Source organism: Fistularia commersonii, chromosome 21, assembly GCF_037954325.1.
Source record: "Fistularia commersonii isolate RoL2024-O1a breed Wild chromosome 21, RoL_Fcom_v1.0, whole genome shotgun sequence".
Lineage (NCBI taxonomy): Eukaryota > Metazoa > Chordata > Actinopteri > Syngnathiformes > Fistulariidae > Fistularia > Fistularia commersonii.
The window spans coordinates 16,291,116-16,308,615 of NC_141304.1; the positions used below are offsets into that span (position 1 = coordinate 16,291,116).

The 17,500-nt window shown below is 44.9% G+C and overlaps 1 protein-coding gene across 2 annotated transcripts in view; it reads right to left on the reverse strand.

The window, feature by feature from the left end:
* Positions 1-11,366: 11,366 nt before the first annotated feature.
* The window catches only part of foxp4 (forkhead box P4), a 75,958-nt gene continuing 69,824 nt past the window's right edge, over positions 11,367-17,500 (reverse strand). For both annotated transcript variants that reach the window (XM_086168656.1, XM_086168655.1), the window contains exons 12-18: positions 17,141-17,378; positions 16,827-16,903; positions 16,584-16,685; positions 14,239-14,360; positions 13,644-13,710; positions 12,471-12,643; positions 11,367-11,620 (exon numbers count right to left, since the gene is read on the reverse strand). In XM_086168656.1, the coding sequence (XP_086024782.1) occupies positions 11,473-11,620; positions 12,471-12,643; positions 13,644-13,710; positions 14,239-14,360; positions 16,584-16,685; positions 16,827-16,903; positions 17,141-17,378 (927 nt within the window). In that variant the 3' untranslated portion in view covers positions 11,367-11,472. The remainder of the gene's footprint in view (positions 11,621-12,470; positions 12,644-13,643; positions 13,711-14,238; positions 14,361-16,583; positions 16,686-16,826; positions 16,904-17,140; positions 17,379-17,500) is intronic.

The following is a 17,500-nucleotide window of genomic DNA, read 5'->3' on the forward strand; positions in this document are numbered from 1 at the left end:
GCTTGTATGTATGTATGTATGTATGTTTGCATGTATGTTTGTAAGGATGTATCTTTCTATGTATGTAGGTGTGTATGTATGTATGCATGTAAGTATGTATGACTTTATGCATGTTTTTTATGTACGTATGAATAAATGTATGTTTTTTACGATGTATGTATGTATGTACTTATGTATGTATGGATGTATGTATGTATGTATTTAGGTATGTATTTATGAATGTATGTATTTATGTACGCATGAATGTATGTATGTATGTATATATATATGAAAGTATGTTTGTATGTATGTATGTAAGTATGTATGTTTGTATGTAAGTATAAATATGTTTGTATGAAGGCATGTATGTATGTATGTATGTATGTTTGTATGTATGTATGTATGTATATATGTATTTATGAATGTTTGTTTTATGATGTATGTATGTACGTACGTATGCAGGAATGTAGGTATGAATTTATGTAGGTATGTATGTATGTATGTATGTATGTATGTTTGTATGTATGTATGTATGACTATATGTATATATGTATGTATTTATGTATGTACGTATATTTGTATGTATATATGTATGTAGGTATATATGTATATATGTAAGTATGTATGTATGTATGTATGTATCTTTGTATGTATGTATGTATGTATTTATGTTTGTATGTATGTATGTATGTACGTATGTATGTATGTATGTATGTATGTATGTATTTATGAATATATTTATGAATGTATGTTTTTACGATTTATGTATGTACGTATGTACGTATGTATGTATGTATGTTTATATGTATGTATGTATGTATGTATGTATTTATCTATGCATGTATGTATGTATGTATGTATACAAGTATGTATGTATATACAATGCATTTATGTATGTATATATGTATGTATGTTTGTATGTAGGTATATGGGTATGTCTGTCTGTATCAATGTATGTATGTATCTGTGTTTATGTGTATATGTAGGATTGGTTTCATGTAATTATGTATGTTGTATGTGTGCATGTATTTATGTAAGTATGTATGTATGTATGTATGTATGGGTGTGTGTATGTATTTATGAATATAGGTATTTATGCATGCATGTATACAGGTATGAATGTATGTATGTAGAAATGTATGTATGTATGTATGTATTAAAGTATGCATGTATGTTTGTACGTAGGTATATGAGTATATGTCAATGTATGTATGTATTTATGAATGTATGTTTTTATGTATGTATGAATGTATGTTTTTATGTATGTATGAATGTATTTCTTATGTTTTATGTATGTATATATGTATGTATGTATGTTTATATATATATGTATTTATTAATATATGTATTTATGTATGCATGAATGTATGTATGTATGTATGTTTATACAATGCATATATGTATCTATGTTTGTATGTATGTATGAAGGTAGTTATGTATGTATGCATATATTTGTGGATTTATGTATGTATGAATGTATTTTTTATGTCTTATGTATGTATGTATGTATTTATTAATATATCGATTCATGTGTGCATGAATGTATGTATGTATGTATGTATGTTTATACAATGCATATATGTATCTATGTTTGTATGTATGTATGAAGGTAGTTATGTATGTATACATATATTTGTGGATTTATGTATGTTTGCATGTATGTTTGTATGTATGTATGTCTGTGCTTATGTATTTACGAATGTATGTATTTATGCATGCATGTATGCAGGTATGAATGTATGTATGTATGCATGTATGTTTTAATGTAGGAATGTATGTATGTATGTATGTATTCATACATGTTTTTTATGTATAATAATAATAATAATACATACGATTTGTATAGCGCTTTTCACGGTACACAAAGACGCTTTACAAGTTGACGACAGAAAAACATAGAACATAAACATTGTTAATGGGAAGAGCTGTATGTATGTATGCATGTAAGTATGTATGACTTTATGCATGTTTTTTATGTACGTATGAATAAATGTATGTTTTTTACGATGTATGTATGTATGTACTTATGTATGTATGGATGTATGTATGTATGTATTTAGGTATGTATTTATGAATGTATGTATTTATGTACGCATGAATGTATGTATGTATGTATATATATATGAAAGTATGTTTGTATGTATGTATGTAAGTATGTATGTTTGTATGTAAGTATAAATATGTTTGTATGAAGGCATGTATGTACATATGTTTTTATGTTTGTATATATATGTATGTATGTATGTATGTTTATATGTATGTATTTATGAATGTATTTATATATGTATGCATGTATATATTTATGCTGTATGTAGGTTTGTATGTATATATGTATGTAAATATGTATGTATATATGTATGTATGTAAGTATTCAAGTATGTATTTATATTTGTATGTATGTAGGTACGTATATATGTATGTATGTTTTTATGATTGCATGTTTGTATGTATGTATGTATGTTTTATGTAGGTATGAATGTATGTATGTATTCATGTATGTTTTTATGTTTATATGTATATATGAATATATTTGTTTATGTATGTATGTATGTTTTATGAATGTCTGTATTTATGCATGCATGTATGCAGGCATCAAAGTATGTATGTATGTATCTATGTATGTATGTTTGTATGTATGTATGTATGTATGTATCTGTGTTTATGTCTATATGTAGGATTGATTGTATGTATGTATGTCTGTATATATGTAAGTATGTATGTATATATTCTTGTCTGTTTGTATTTATGTATGTATATATGTATGTATGTATGTGTGCACGTATGTATGAATGTATATACAATGTATATATGTATGTTTGTATGTAGTTATGTAGGTTTGTCTGCATATTTGTGTGTATGTATGTTTTCTTGAATGTTTTTTATGTATTTATGAATGTATGTAGTTATGTATGCATTTATGTAACAATGAATGTATGAATGCATGTTTGCATTCATGCATGTCTTTATATATGTATATATGTAAATTTGTATTTTTGTAAATGAGCATGTATGTATGTATGTATGTGTGAATGTTTGTAAATGAGTTTGTATGTATATATGCATGTATGTAATTATTTATGTATGTATGTATGTATATATTTATGGTTTTATGTATGTATGTATATATGTTTGTGTATACATTTACATAAATACAGACATTAATACATACATACATACAAACCTACATACAAACATACATCCATTCATACATACATACATTCATACATTTAAAACTACACATATATATATACATAAATACAGACAGACATACATACATATACAGATACATACATACAATAAACACATGCATACATACATACATGCATACATACATTATACCTACATACAAAAATCCATACATACAAACCCATACATACATATTTTCATGCATACCTACCTACAAACACACATACATACATATATACTCAAACACATATATATATATGCCTACAGACCTACATGCATACATACATACATATATACATACATACATTCATACATACGTACATCCATACATACATTCATAGTTACAAACAAACAGACATACATACATACACACAGACATAAAGACTAATACACACACATGCATACATACATACATGGAGACATTCATACAAATAACTCACATACATATATAAAAACATGCAAGCATACGTACATACATACATACATACCTACATACATACACACAAACCTATATATACACATACAGACATACATACATAAAGACATACACACATACATAAAGACATACACACAAATATACATACATAAATTTATGCATACACACTTTCATATATATATATACAAACATTCATACATACCTACATACATACAAACCTGCATGCATACATACTTACATACATACACACATACATAAATACACATATATATATATACATACATACATAGATTCATACATCCATATATACATAGATACATACATACATTCATTCATACATACATTCAAACCTACATACATTTATACATAAATACAGACATAAAACATATTCACAAAGGTACATACATACATACATACATACATACATACATACATACATACATTCATACATGCATTCATACTTCCAACATACAAACATACATAAATACACACAGACATAAACATTTATATACAAACATGCATACATACATACATCGATACAAACATACAAATAAACACACATAAATACATAAAAAATCGATGCATATGTACCTCCATACATACCTACATACATACAAACATATATACACACATACAGACATATACACAAACATACATATTTACACACATACATGCAAATAAACACACATATATACGTACATACATACATACAAACATACATACATACATGCATACATACGACATACAAACCTCAATACAAACATACATACATTCATACATACATACATATATATACATACATACATACTTACATACATACATACATGCACACACACTTTCACACCTATATACAAACATTCATACATACATACATACTCAATTTTCGGACATACATACATACCTACATACAACATGCATGCTTATATACTTATATATATACATACATACATACATTTACACAAACATACATACATATGTACATACATACATACATATATACATATATACATACATACCTACATATCTACATACATACAAACATGCATACATAGATACATACTTACAAACATACATTCATACATACATACATACATACATTCAAACATACATGCATACATATATACATGCATACATATACATACATACGTACATGCATACAAACATACATACATTTACACATACATACTTACAAGTGAACATACATATCTATGTTAATAAATAAACACATATACATGAATGCAAACATATATATATATATATCTATATATATATATATATATATCCATGAATATATTCATACATACACACATACATTCATACATACATACAAACATACATACATAACAATATGCATACATACATACATACATACATACTTATTTACATATATACATACATACATACAAACATACATACATACATACACACATACATGCATGCATTCATCCATCCATCCATATATACATACATGCATACATACATACATACATTTATGCAGACACATACTTATGCTAATACATACATGCATACATAATTACATACACATACATACATAGATATATACATATGAATATACACATATACACATACAGAAAATTATTTTACTTTCTATCATAATTATCAGAACAATAGTAATAAAGTATTTGAATATATTTAATTTTTTTTTATATTTATTAAGTAACTCAGAAAAGGCAAGTGATGAATATAACAAACAGTGTGTGTATGTCTGTGTGTTTGTGTGTGTGTGTGTGTGTGTGTGTGTGATGGTCTGTGGCTAGATCGCTGCAACAATATAAACAGATTAAGTTGTGTTTTTTTTTGGGTGAAGGCTGGCAGACTGGGTAGAAGGTGAAGAGATGACTTGGTGGTTCACAGGGTGTGCACGTACCTCAATGCACCTCAATCCCCACCACACACACACACACACACACACACACACACACTGCTTTGCTTACCCAGTCCAGAGGAGCATGAAGACCTTTGCAGAGATTGCTTTGCAGCAAACAGGACGTGTGACGCTGAGTAGAACCTGTGAGTGGCTCTGCTCCCTGGATCACCTGGCACTCTGCACGCCTCGGAGGGTCTGCTTAGTATTCACCATGGCAGCCGGTGTGAGTGTGTGTCGAACGGGCCCGGGATGGGGTCGATCCCAAAGCAAATGTCACTGGGGTTTGAGCGTAAAGAGAGAGGGAGCGCGTCTCCCCGGATGACTTACAGAAGTTCACTAAAAGGAGAAGAATGAACAAAGACTCAACTTTACAGCCATTTTTCCTCCTCGTGGCAACATCCTTGGCTCGGGGCCCGCGGGGAACCCGGCTAGGCTGCGGGGCATCTGCCGAAGCCGCGGGCGCGAGGGAACGGCAGGTGAAGGCTGAGGAGAATCCAAGACGGCGAAGGCGGCGGGGAGTCGGCGGGTCGGCGGCCTCCACGCCTCTCTGGCCCACTCTGTTGGTGGGAGCCTGTCAGTGGACGGAGAGAGATGTTTGTGGCCGGGAGACTGTTTATGTGTTGTCCGGTTTGTTTACCCCTCCTGGTGGACGCTTTCTGTATCACAGCCCTGGTGAAACCTCCCCCCCCCCCACAAACACACACACTCATGAAGGTCTGCAGGAATGACTGGAGATAAAGCTCTCAGTCCAGGTGTGGACTGGACTGAGAGCATGAAAGACTGAAGATAAATGTGGGATAAATGTGTGACGGAAAAGAAAGTGCTACTCACATAAAACCCTTGAAGGAAGGCGTTGGACTGCGGCTGTCTCTCGTTCCTTTTGCTGAAAATAGAGAACAGGAAGCCCTAAATGCATGAGATGATCCCTCTGCTTTGCAAGAAGTCCAGAGATGATCCGACGTGAACCATCTCGCACCGTCAGCCGGAGTCAGGAATTTTTCCTTCTTCTTGGTGGTGAATGATGAGAGCGTGCAGAACTTGGTTGGACTCCTCTCTGCTCGGTGTCATCGCTCTGTGACAGCATGGCGTACAGAGGGGGACAAGAGATGGAGAGGAAACAACCACCGCGTCAAAGTTCACATTCAGAAGGTCCTGAGGCACCGAGTTCAGACCTGACGTGGATCAGGTTTCGGCAGGAACCACCCCGCGGCTCTCTCTGCGGGCAGGGGTTGGTGTTATGGAGTTAGATGTTACCTGACAGTCCTGCTTCTGTTCTTCTGATGCTTTCTTTTGTGCTGCAGGAGCTTCTGCTGGAGCTGAAGGGGCATCGTGGCGGTCCTGGTTTCAGACCGAGGCGAGTTTCGAGCGTAAAGGAAGCAGCGACGCAGCCGGGACAGTGTAATAAGTATTTTATTGCATTTTATAATGCCATTGTCAATAATTAGTACAGATTACATGCAACTAGACCTACTGTACAGTTTTTTATTGTCTGCATGGACAGACACAAGAAGATTCAGGTTACAAATACACAGATATATGTGTGTGTGTGTGTGTGTGTGTGTGTGTGTTTTATACAGCATGAAGGAAAGGGCAGTGACTGGCATTACATGGCTGCCCGAGGCGGAGGGTCCGGGGGGGGGGGGGGGGGGGGGGTCCCCGAATCGCTCTCTAAAGCCACCACCAGGTCCCTGCGGCCCCCCCTCCGACTCGGGCCACGCTTCCAAAGAACAAGAAACAGAAGAACAGAAAAGGCCGATCAGGAAACCGATGCAGAGTCACCGCTGAAAATGTACACACCTTCCTAAGGTTTGACCCGAGGAGAGCTCAAGTGGTCATTCCCGATGCCCCCCCAACCCACACCCACCCACACACACCACGCCTCTGAACTGTCCAATCACACACCAGGATTCGGGCTCCTTTAGTCCATCGAGTCAGTCGCTAGCCAATAAGACGCAGGCTGCTCCTGCGGCGCCGGGAGAAAAACAGCTGACGGTAACGGTGGTCCTTGAAGTCGATGGAGAGTTTTGGAAGTAGCTTGGTTTTCGTTTGGTTACGTTGTGGCATTAGTTTGGTTCGAGTTCAGGAGTTTGGGCTGAGCGGGGCTGGCCTGCAGATCCCTGGCCGTCCAGGAGGGGGCTCTGAGAGCCAGCCCACGTTTTGGTTTCCACACGTCGCTGGCGGAGGAGTATCAAAAAGACAGAACCGTTTGGCCTCCGGGGGGCGCGAAGGTTAGCTTCCGGACCGCTCGCCACCGGCCAGGTGCGTGAGTCCGCGACCCCCCCTCGCCCACCCCGCCCCTCCCGGCCCCCCCACGGCTCCTGCAGATGATTGACAGCTCTGCGGGTCAGAGTTCAGCGAAGGAATGACAGGGTTCGGGGGTCACGGCAGGAGGGGGGGGGGTCACGGGGACCCCAAGGGATCGACAGCAACACTTTTCTAGAGCTCCGCATTTGGTCTTAAAGCAAAGGGGCTACATCTCCTCCTCCTCCTCCTCCTCCTCCTCCTCCTCCTCGGAGGTTTTGGTCCCGTCTTTGAGAGAAAGTCCTTCTGAGGTATCAGTTCATCACGAAGTAACTTTGAGTTTTTTTTTCCTTAAAAATGCATAAATGCAGTACAGAGACAAAAAAGTATCAAAATAGACCTAGCTAAGATAAATATACAAACAGGTCTTACCTAAACCACTGATCTAACTTTTATTCTTTTTACTTTTTTGTGATAATACACTTTAAAAAAAAAATCATCGTCCCAGACGTTTTTTTTTTTTATGAAGAACCGAAAAAAATGGAAACATTAAAAACAGAACTATTCAAACCAAGATACCTGCAGCACGTAACATGATAAATACAGATACTTCAGCATTAGCAGGACAGGATAGGAGGCGGAGCCGGGGGCGGGGCCGGGACTGGGGGGGCGGGGCCGTGGGAGGGCGGGGGCGGGGCCTTACGACAGCTACACAGGTGGAGGCGGGAAAGGAAACAGGAAGTCAGGAGCTGGTGGGGGGACAGGAACTCAGGCATTCAAATACCAAGATACATGGCGTCATGGCGGCTTGGAGAGAACAGGGGGATCCACACTTGTGAGCTTCACACCTGTGAGCTCCTCACCTGTGAGCTCCACACCTGTGAGCTTCACACCTGTGAGCTTCACACCTGTGAGCTTCACACCTGTGAGCTCCTCACCTGTGAGCTCCACACCTGTGGGAAGCAGTGCTGTTTACAGGTGCGTCTTAAAGCTCGAGTGTGTGTGTAGCAGTTCGTCTGGGTTGTTAAAGTGTGTGTGTGTGTGTGTGTGTGTGTGTGTGTGTGTGTGTGTGTACGGGTGACACTCTGCCTATCATCACCCCTGACAACCAGCTCCCAGCAGCCACGGCGCCCACCAGCTGGGCCCGGGGGCTCAGCCAATCAGGCGTGAGCGCAGGATGTGTTGAGTGCTTTAGATGAGGTCTGAGGAGAGGTAGTCTTTTTAAAATCCAGGGGAGTCTGTGTGGGTGTTGGTCTGGTCGGGGGGGGGGGGGGGTCACCTGGTCAGACGGGGGAGAAAGATCTGGGCTATTTTTTTCTTTTTTTTTTTTTCTCTTTTTACTATCAAGGAGTCGCGTAGAAAAGGTGTGTCTCCCGCCGGCTGAAGCGTTTGGAAAAGGAGGTAGAGTGCTTTTTGGTTTTCATCAGGAGACGGCGAGGAGGCTCCCCGGCCGGCGGAGGGCCCGGCCGAGGCCCGGACCGGCCGAGGCCCGGACCGGCCGAGGCCGCCGCAGCCACGCTGACCGCGCTGCATTCGGGGACGCTTCCGGAGAGCCTTTTTTTAAAAGCTTCCGAACGTGTCGGCGGAGCCCAGTGTTCCACCTCCTGCTTCCGCGAAGGAATCTTACAAGGTAAAGGTAAATATCACAGGTGCGTTCAAATGCCTGGGGTCGGTGCCGGGGACACGGCGGGGCCTGAGCGTGGGGGGGCCGGGGGGGGCGGGGGGTCTTTACCTCTAAGTGCTATTTCTCTTCTCTTTTTTGTGGCGGGAGGAAACTGTGCAAGTGCTGTTCATGCTAGTTTTTTGGCCTTTCACCTGTGACCGCTCGCCCCTCACCTGTGTCTCACACTTTGGCTTTGGGAACGGTCGAGCATTGGGGGGTTCGGGGTTTCGGGGCTCAGGGGGGCGGTTGTGTTTTGGCCGGTGATCGAGAAGAGGGGTGGGGGTCGGTAAGAAAAAAAAAATTAGGGTTTTTGGTTTTTTCGACACGTTTCTTTGGTTCCCTGTAACAAAAGCGAAGCGCGGAGAAGCAGATGAAGAGTTGGAGGTGACGTTCCAGAGAGGAGAGGGGCCGACGGGGAGCCGACGGGGGGCCGACGGGGGGCCGACGGGGGGCCGGCGGGGGGCCGACGGGGGGACGGCGGGGAGGAGCTGGCCCGGCGTGGCCGAGCGGAGCCGACCTCCCCCGCACCCCCTTCCTCTGTGAATTTGGACACGGCTCCAGGCGGAGCCGAGGCGGGATGAGGTATTCTCTGACTGCCATCATAATAATAATTTCTTATATATATATTTTATCTTTTAAAGCTGATATTTCTGGACTGAACCCGCGACCCGAGGAGAAGAACCGCAACGCACGCCGAGGAAAACGGCAGCTCTAAGTGCTTTCGTCCTGATTTCTCGCTTGCTACACTCGGGACTGAGCGGGAGGGGGGCCCGGGTCAGGGGTCAGGGGTCGGGGGTCGGGGGTCGGGGGTCGGGGGAGGGGAAATACTGCGCTTTCTCTCCTCCTCCTTTCTCTTTCCTGGCCGCTCCTCGTCCGGAATGGTGCGAAACAGCCAGAGGGAAGTCAAACAGGTCACGGCGCGAAGGGAAAAACACAACAGCGTCCTCGGGGGGAAACACGGCCCCCGCGGGAGGAAAAGAAAGAGTGATAACAACACCAAATCAAAGGAGGAAAAGACCAAGCTACCGCTCTTTATCTCGGTATACTCCTTTTCTTTTTTTTTTCTTTTCGAGTCAATGTTTCTGTGGACCCCCCTCCTCCGTCCGCTCCGTCTCCTCTCCGTTCACAAGTGTTCATCCCTCCATCGGCGGCGGCGGAGGAGAGGAGGCGGGGCTCCGGGAGCTCCGGGAGCTCCGCCTCCTGCAGTCTTAGCGGGTGGAGACGGGAGGGGGAAAAAAAAAATCGACAACAAAACAAAACAAAACATCTTCTCTTTTTTTTCCTAACGTAGAAGCAGAAAGTCAGAAGGATGCCTTGAAAGTCTTGGTGGTGCTGGAGGTCTGAGACCCTTCCACTCCCACGGTCCCACGGTCCCACGGTGAAGCCCAGCCGCTCAGGCAAACCAACAAGTGTGAGAAAGAAAAGGGGAAGTGACGGTGGGGGGGCTCGCCGCTCCACCCCGGGGTCTCCACAGCTATATACACTTCATCCTGGTGTGTCCTGTCCCGCTCCTCTTCTTCACCCACCTCGATTTAAATGGCCAGCAGACAACGGAGAGGGAGGCGTGTGTGTGTGTGTGTGTGTGTGTGTGTGTGTGTGTGTATGTATGTGTGTGTGTGTGTGGAGGGTGGGGGGATAACAGTGTGTGTCCAAATGTCTTGGGCTCTCTGTGACTGATTTGAAAAGGATGACAAGACGTGGTTTGACAATGGTTTGCCAGTGTGTGTGTGTGTGTGTGTGTGTGTGTGTGTGTGTGTGTGTGTGTGTGTGTGCATGCGGCTTCGAATGCGTTTCACCTCGGAGTGTGGGAACAGAAACACGTGGAGGTAAAGCAGCGCTCCGGAGGTGGTCTCACCCTGTCTGGAGTTCCTTGATGAAACAAACGAACAAACAAACAAACGAAAACACTCTCTCTCCTTCTCCTTCTTCTCTCCTTCTCCTTCTTCTTCTTTTTCTTCTTCTTCTTCTTCTTCTTCTTCTTCTTCTTCTCCTCTCCTCTTGCGTAGCTCTTGCCTGCTGGGAGGGCTCAGGACCGGTCCCGCCGCCGCGCCGGTCTGGCGTGGCGTCCCTCCGGCGGTCCTACTCCAGCTCCTCGGTGGGGAGGTCCTCCTCCAGGTCGCGCTCGTCGCTGGGCAGCGGCAGGCTGTGAGTGACGGCGGCCAGCAGGGACACGGGCCGGCTGTCCTCCTCCAGCTCCGCAGGCTCCTCCTTCACATGCACCGGGTGGCTGCGACACACACGACGCACACGACACACACGACACACACGACACACACGACACACACGACACACGCTTAGCCGCGGAGAGGCTGGACCGGGTTCAGGGAGCGTTTGGAAGTCACGGGAGTCACGTGCACGCCACTAGAAGAGGAACGCTACCGCCAGCGCTCCTCAACGCCGCTGATAACAAGCGTAACAACGGTGCAAATACGACTTCTACTGTGCCGTTATAATAGTACAATTTCAATTACAATCAGTAGATTATCAAATGTATAAATATGTATTGAATTATACTTTAATAATATACCATAATATATAATGATATACTATAATATAGAATAGAATAGAATAGAATAGAATCGCATAATATAAATTAATCAAATTATATTTTTTATTACTATTACTTTTTACTTTTATCATTGCCCATTTACATTACTTCTACAATTACTACAACAAATAATAATATTAGCATCGATGATAATTACTGATGTAGTAATAATAATGACAATGATAAAAATGATGATGATGGTGATTATAATAATAATTATGATAACAATAACAAAGAATAATACTACTCTTTGTAAATATATATATATATATGAAAACAAATTATGCATATCAAAATAATAACAATAATAATAATATGAATGATGATGGTAGCAATTATAATAATAATGATAATAATAATCATAATAGTAGTAATAGGATTACTACAACAACTAACATTAATAGTAATAATGCTGCTGATAATAATAATAATAATAATAATAATAATAATAATAATAATAATAATAATGATAATAATAATGTGTATAATCTTTTGGCAGTGTGTGTGTGTGTGTGTGTGTGTGTGTCACCTGTACTGCTGCGGGCTGAGAGTAGGGCTGCAGCTGCCGTTGCTGTTGACCTGCTCCACGGTGGAGCTGACATCATCGTGGCCCACATGCAGCATGTTGAGGCTGGCGGCTGACGGAGGGGTCACCAGGGGGGGGCTGTTGAGCAGGGACAGACTGCTCTCTGCCAGCGCCGCCTACACACACACACACACACACACACACACACACACACACACACAAGCGATGATTATTTAAACACCACACATTTAAATAACAACTGTATTTTTGTGTGATGATACACATCAACATGGGAGAGGTGTGTGTGTGTGTGTGTGTGTGTGTGTGTGTGTGTGTGGGGTGTTCCATGTATCAGAGCCACGTATCATTCACATCCACCACAGCACCAGTGGACCCGACCAGCCACTAGGGGGCGCTTGCACACAGTGCTTTTCTAGTCCTGACTGGAGGTGGTGCACTGACGGCCCTGTCAGGAGCCTGCTCTCCTCCAGTCTCACTGGACCGGACCGAGCCTCGACCCAAACACACACACACACACACACACACACACACACACACGCACGCACATGCAAACACACCCATCGTCAATGTCAGCGGCAGAGACAACAGGCGGGGCCAACCGGGGCCGCCGTCTGTCACGGTTCCAAACACTCAGATCCAGTTCGGATCCAGTTCGGATCCAGTTCAGATCCGGTTCAGATCCAGTTCAGATCCAGCTGCAGGGGGATTGAGCAGGTACAAACCCCCCCTTACAAGAGCAGAAATTACAAAAGATTTGGGAATTCTCTGGAACAGGCGGCGGCGGCGGCGAAACGATTTTACACCTGCACAAGAAAAAACAGCACACGCGTGTGTGTGTGTGTAAGTGTGTGTGCGCACAGCAAAGACTAGAGACTCACTTGGTGTGTGTGTGTGTGTGTGTGTGTGTGTGTGTGTGGGTGTGTGCACGCATGTGAGGGAGTGAGGTGGGAGGTGAGGCTCTCGCAGGAGAAGAGGGAGCCGGCAAGAACGTCGTTAGGGAATCTGCTAATTATGAAAGGGAATTGATATTAGTGCCCTTGATTGCGATTGGCTGCGGTTGTGTGAGTGTGTGTGTGTGTGTGTGTGTGTGTGTGAGACTGGGAGAGGGAGAGAGAGAGCGTGGGGTGGGTTGGTGTGGTGGAGGGTGTTTCTCACCTGGTAGCTGGCATTTAGGGATCCAAAGCCCAGGCCTGAAATCATGTTTTTCACCAGAGTGGGACTTCTGTGAACACAAACATACACAATGTCAAGGGGGAGGGTGGGCGTGGACGTGCACGTGGGCGTGGGCACGCTCAGAGTTTAACATAAAATGTCACCCGGCCAAAGCTCCCTGATAAATCTCACCCGTTCGCTTGAAAAGCTCACAGTCAGTAAACAGAGGCCTAAACACTGGGCTCAGTCTAATATCTGGCACGCAGGTGTGTGTGTGTGTGTGTGTGTGTGTGTGTGTGCATGCACACACGTGCATAATTATCCCAGACTTCTCTGGCAATTGGAGTGAACATCTGTTTACATGTGCTAACCCCCCCCCACACACACACACAGCTGCGTACTAATGGTGTGGACAAACAGGAGAACACACACTCTTCCCTCACTGGACGCCTCTATTTCTCTTGAGTCGGACTATTAGGCTGCACTTAGGCCAATCATGGTGCCGGGGCCCATCAGCTCACACTCACATCACCCTCAGGGGTGCACCTGGAGACATCTGTGTGTGTGTGTGTGTGTGTGTGTGTGTGCTCCGTCTCACCCGGTCATCTTTGGTGGTCTCCTCTTTTGGTATTCGACTTCGTCCACGGTCCACACGGCCCCCTTCACGTTCTCCACGCGGACAAAACACTTGTGCAGACTCAGGTTGTGGCGCACGGCGTTCTGAGAGACAGAAATGTCCATCACACCTTCATCTCAGGACTGCATTTCCTCACAGATCAAATTATGGCAATTTTATAAATGCCCATTTTAACTATTTCCCATTTTCATACGCCTCTTCTTCCCTTTGTGTTTCTGGTAAATGGCTGAAGGAAAAATGTGACGGTCATCCGAGGGGGGGTCCTGAGGCCCCGCGCCGCCCTCCTGCTCCGGCCTCGGCTCCGAACACCCACATCGGGTGTTTTTGTATTTAAATTCAAACACAACCTTTCTATAACGCACCGACGCTCCACCTTCTATATGTGTGTTATTTATATTGCTAATGGAAGGCAGCCGCGCCGTGGTATTTTATCTCGCTCTTTTTGTAATCAGTCATCATCAGTACACACACACACACACACACACACACACACACTCGGGCAGGCAGGCAGGCAGGCACACCGCTATCTTGGTCTCCCCCCCCGGGGACAGGCCTCCCTTTTCATCTGCTATTTGTAGTTTGTTCATGGCCAATTTCATTACCAATTTTAATTCGTCTATAATTAAATCCTGCATATTCTCTCTGACACGCTGTTCCAGGCAGAGAGGGAGGGACAGGCCGGGCACGCATCACTCCTTGCCGTAATTACACACACACACACACACACACACACACACACACATGTGCGCGCTCACACAAACACACACATAATTACACAAGCCATAATCAGCGGAGGAACCCTCTCTCCCCCGCATCCTCGCAACCCCCGAGCCGTGATGCTAAGTTTTGTAAATGAGTCTGACCCCAATCTCCGCCCGCCACCCTGACAGTGCAAACACACATGCACACACACACACACACACACACACGTGTGCTAGACAACAGCACTATTGCGGTGCAATTTGCATTTGTCTCCGTGATGAAAGCCTGATTCTCCCAGTTAAAACATTAGCAGTCATTTACAGTGGGTCACAGCGCACGTGCCACTCATCCCCACTCCACGCGGCTGAGAGGGCCGAGCCGCCAGCGGCGCCGGCGAGAGGCGCAAATTCAGAGGGGAAGATTGAATTGTGTTTGATGAAACACAAAGCAGGGGTTCGGCGCCGAGACGCCTCTCCGGGCTTCACCGGAGCGGCGGGGAGGAGCTCGTCATCACGCCGGGAACGTGGCGACTCATCCAGCCCCGCCTCCGGACGGATGCGTGCCGGGAAGAAGAACCGCCTGGTCTCGGGCTGGCGGGGGACGGCGGCGGGCGTGCACGGCAGGTCTGGCAGGTCTGGACCTCACACCTTCTGAAGACCACATCTGGAACGGGATCCTGCATCTTCTCCTCACTGACGGCCCCTCCCTCCCCTCTCATCGAGCACTCGGCCCCCCTCCTCATGAAATATGACGGCTTATTAAGGACACACACACACACACACACACATGCAGACCTCCTCGGCCGTCCGGCTGCTGTATAAATACATGAGGCTGTGCAGAGTTGGACTTAAAGGTCTACATATTTAAAAGATATATTTAAAGATGAGGAGGTATAGATTTTCCCGCCCCCTCCCTCCCCCACACACTTCAGGACTATTAGAGGGAGGTCGGGGTCTCGGCAAAAACCCTCTTCCTCATCGTCTCCCTCAATCCTGCCTCTCCGGAGGAGCTGACACTCAAATTAGCGAGAGGCTTCGGCAGAAATGGGTCATCACCTACAATGGTGGGATCAGGCCAGGTGTGTGTGTGTGTGTGTGTGTGTGTGTGTGTGTGTGTGTAAGGGAAAGAGCGAGAGGGAAGGGGAGGTGTAGGGGATTTATGTGCATGTGTTCCAGCTGTGTGTGTGTGTGTGTGTGTGTGTGTGTGTGTGTGTGCCTCTGTAATGAGGCCGTATGCAGGACGGACGTGGCCTCGCCGCCAGGAGACCAGGAGAGATGATCATTCACTCCCGGGGGGTGGAGGGGGAGCAGGAGCCCCTAATGGTGGTATCTGGGGGAGCGTTCAGAGCGTTCAGAGTGTTCAGAGCGTTCAGGGAGCGTGAGATGCACGGCACCCCTGCCGTCCTGCCATCCTGCCGTCCTGCCGTCCTGCCGGGCAGCACAGAGGACGGACCAGGATCTGAGGGACTCGGAGCCCACCTCTGTGCAAGCTCACAAACTGATTCAGGTATTTAGGGGAGAATTGCCTGCTCGACTCGTCTGTGTTTGTGTGTGTGTGTGTGTGTGTGTGTGTGTGTGTGTGTGTGCGTAATGTTGTGTTCTCACCTTCCACGTGGCTGTGTTTCTCCTGAAGTAGGCGAACTTTCGTGTAAACCAGTTGTAGATCTCGTTGAGGGTCAGCTGTCTGTCCGGGGACTCCAAGATAGCCTGGGGAGGGGGGGGGTTAGAACGAAGGAGTGAGAGGTGGGAGTAGGAGGGGGGGTAAAAGGGGTAGGAGGGGTAGGAGTGAAGGGGGTAAAAGGGGTAGGGGGGTAGGAGCGGGAGGAGGGGAGCGTTGCGATCACTCACATGGCGTATGAGGGAGGCGTATGTGAAGGGGGGCCTGACGTCGGCGTTCTTGTAGAACTCACAGTTCTGGGCCAGCTCTGGGGGGCACGGGGGGGTCAGAGGTCACGCAGGGGCAACGCACACAATCGGTCACAATTATATGTAATTCAATTCAATTTATAAACAGTGCATCTACAGTCGTTCTCGTAAAGTAAACCGGTAAAATCCTGTGAACGAAGCGGAGGGAAGAGAAAAACAATTTCTCTAATGATTAATCGGGACCCGGCGAGAGGCGGTGGGGTGGGGTGGGGGGTTAGGGGGGCATCAGCGGGTACCTGAGGCGATGGGGGTGCAGTACTTGTCGGAGTTGCGCCGGCGTATGGGGCCGACGGCGTGCGCGTGGGAGTGGGAGTGGGAGTGGGAGTGCAGGCTGGAGGAGCTGATCACTGACGGGCCCTGGCGCAGGGGGGTGATGGGGGCGGCCGCTGAGGTAGGGGGGTGGGGAAGACCCTCCGGGTACACCTCCGAACCACTGTCCCGCTTCAGCAGGGAGCCACTGGAAGCCAGGTTCAGCTGCACACACACACACACACACACACACACACCATCTCAGATTACCTTTACTCAGTGCTCCACCCCTCCCTCAAAAAATATAATGTACATACTTTCACACAACAGTCAGCACACACACACAC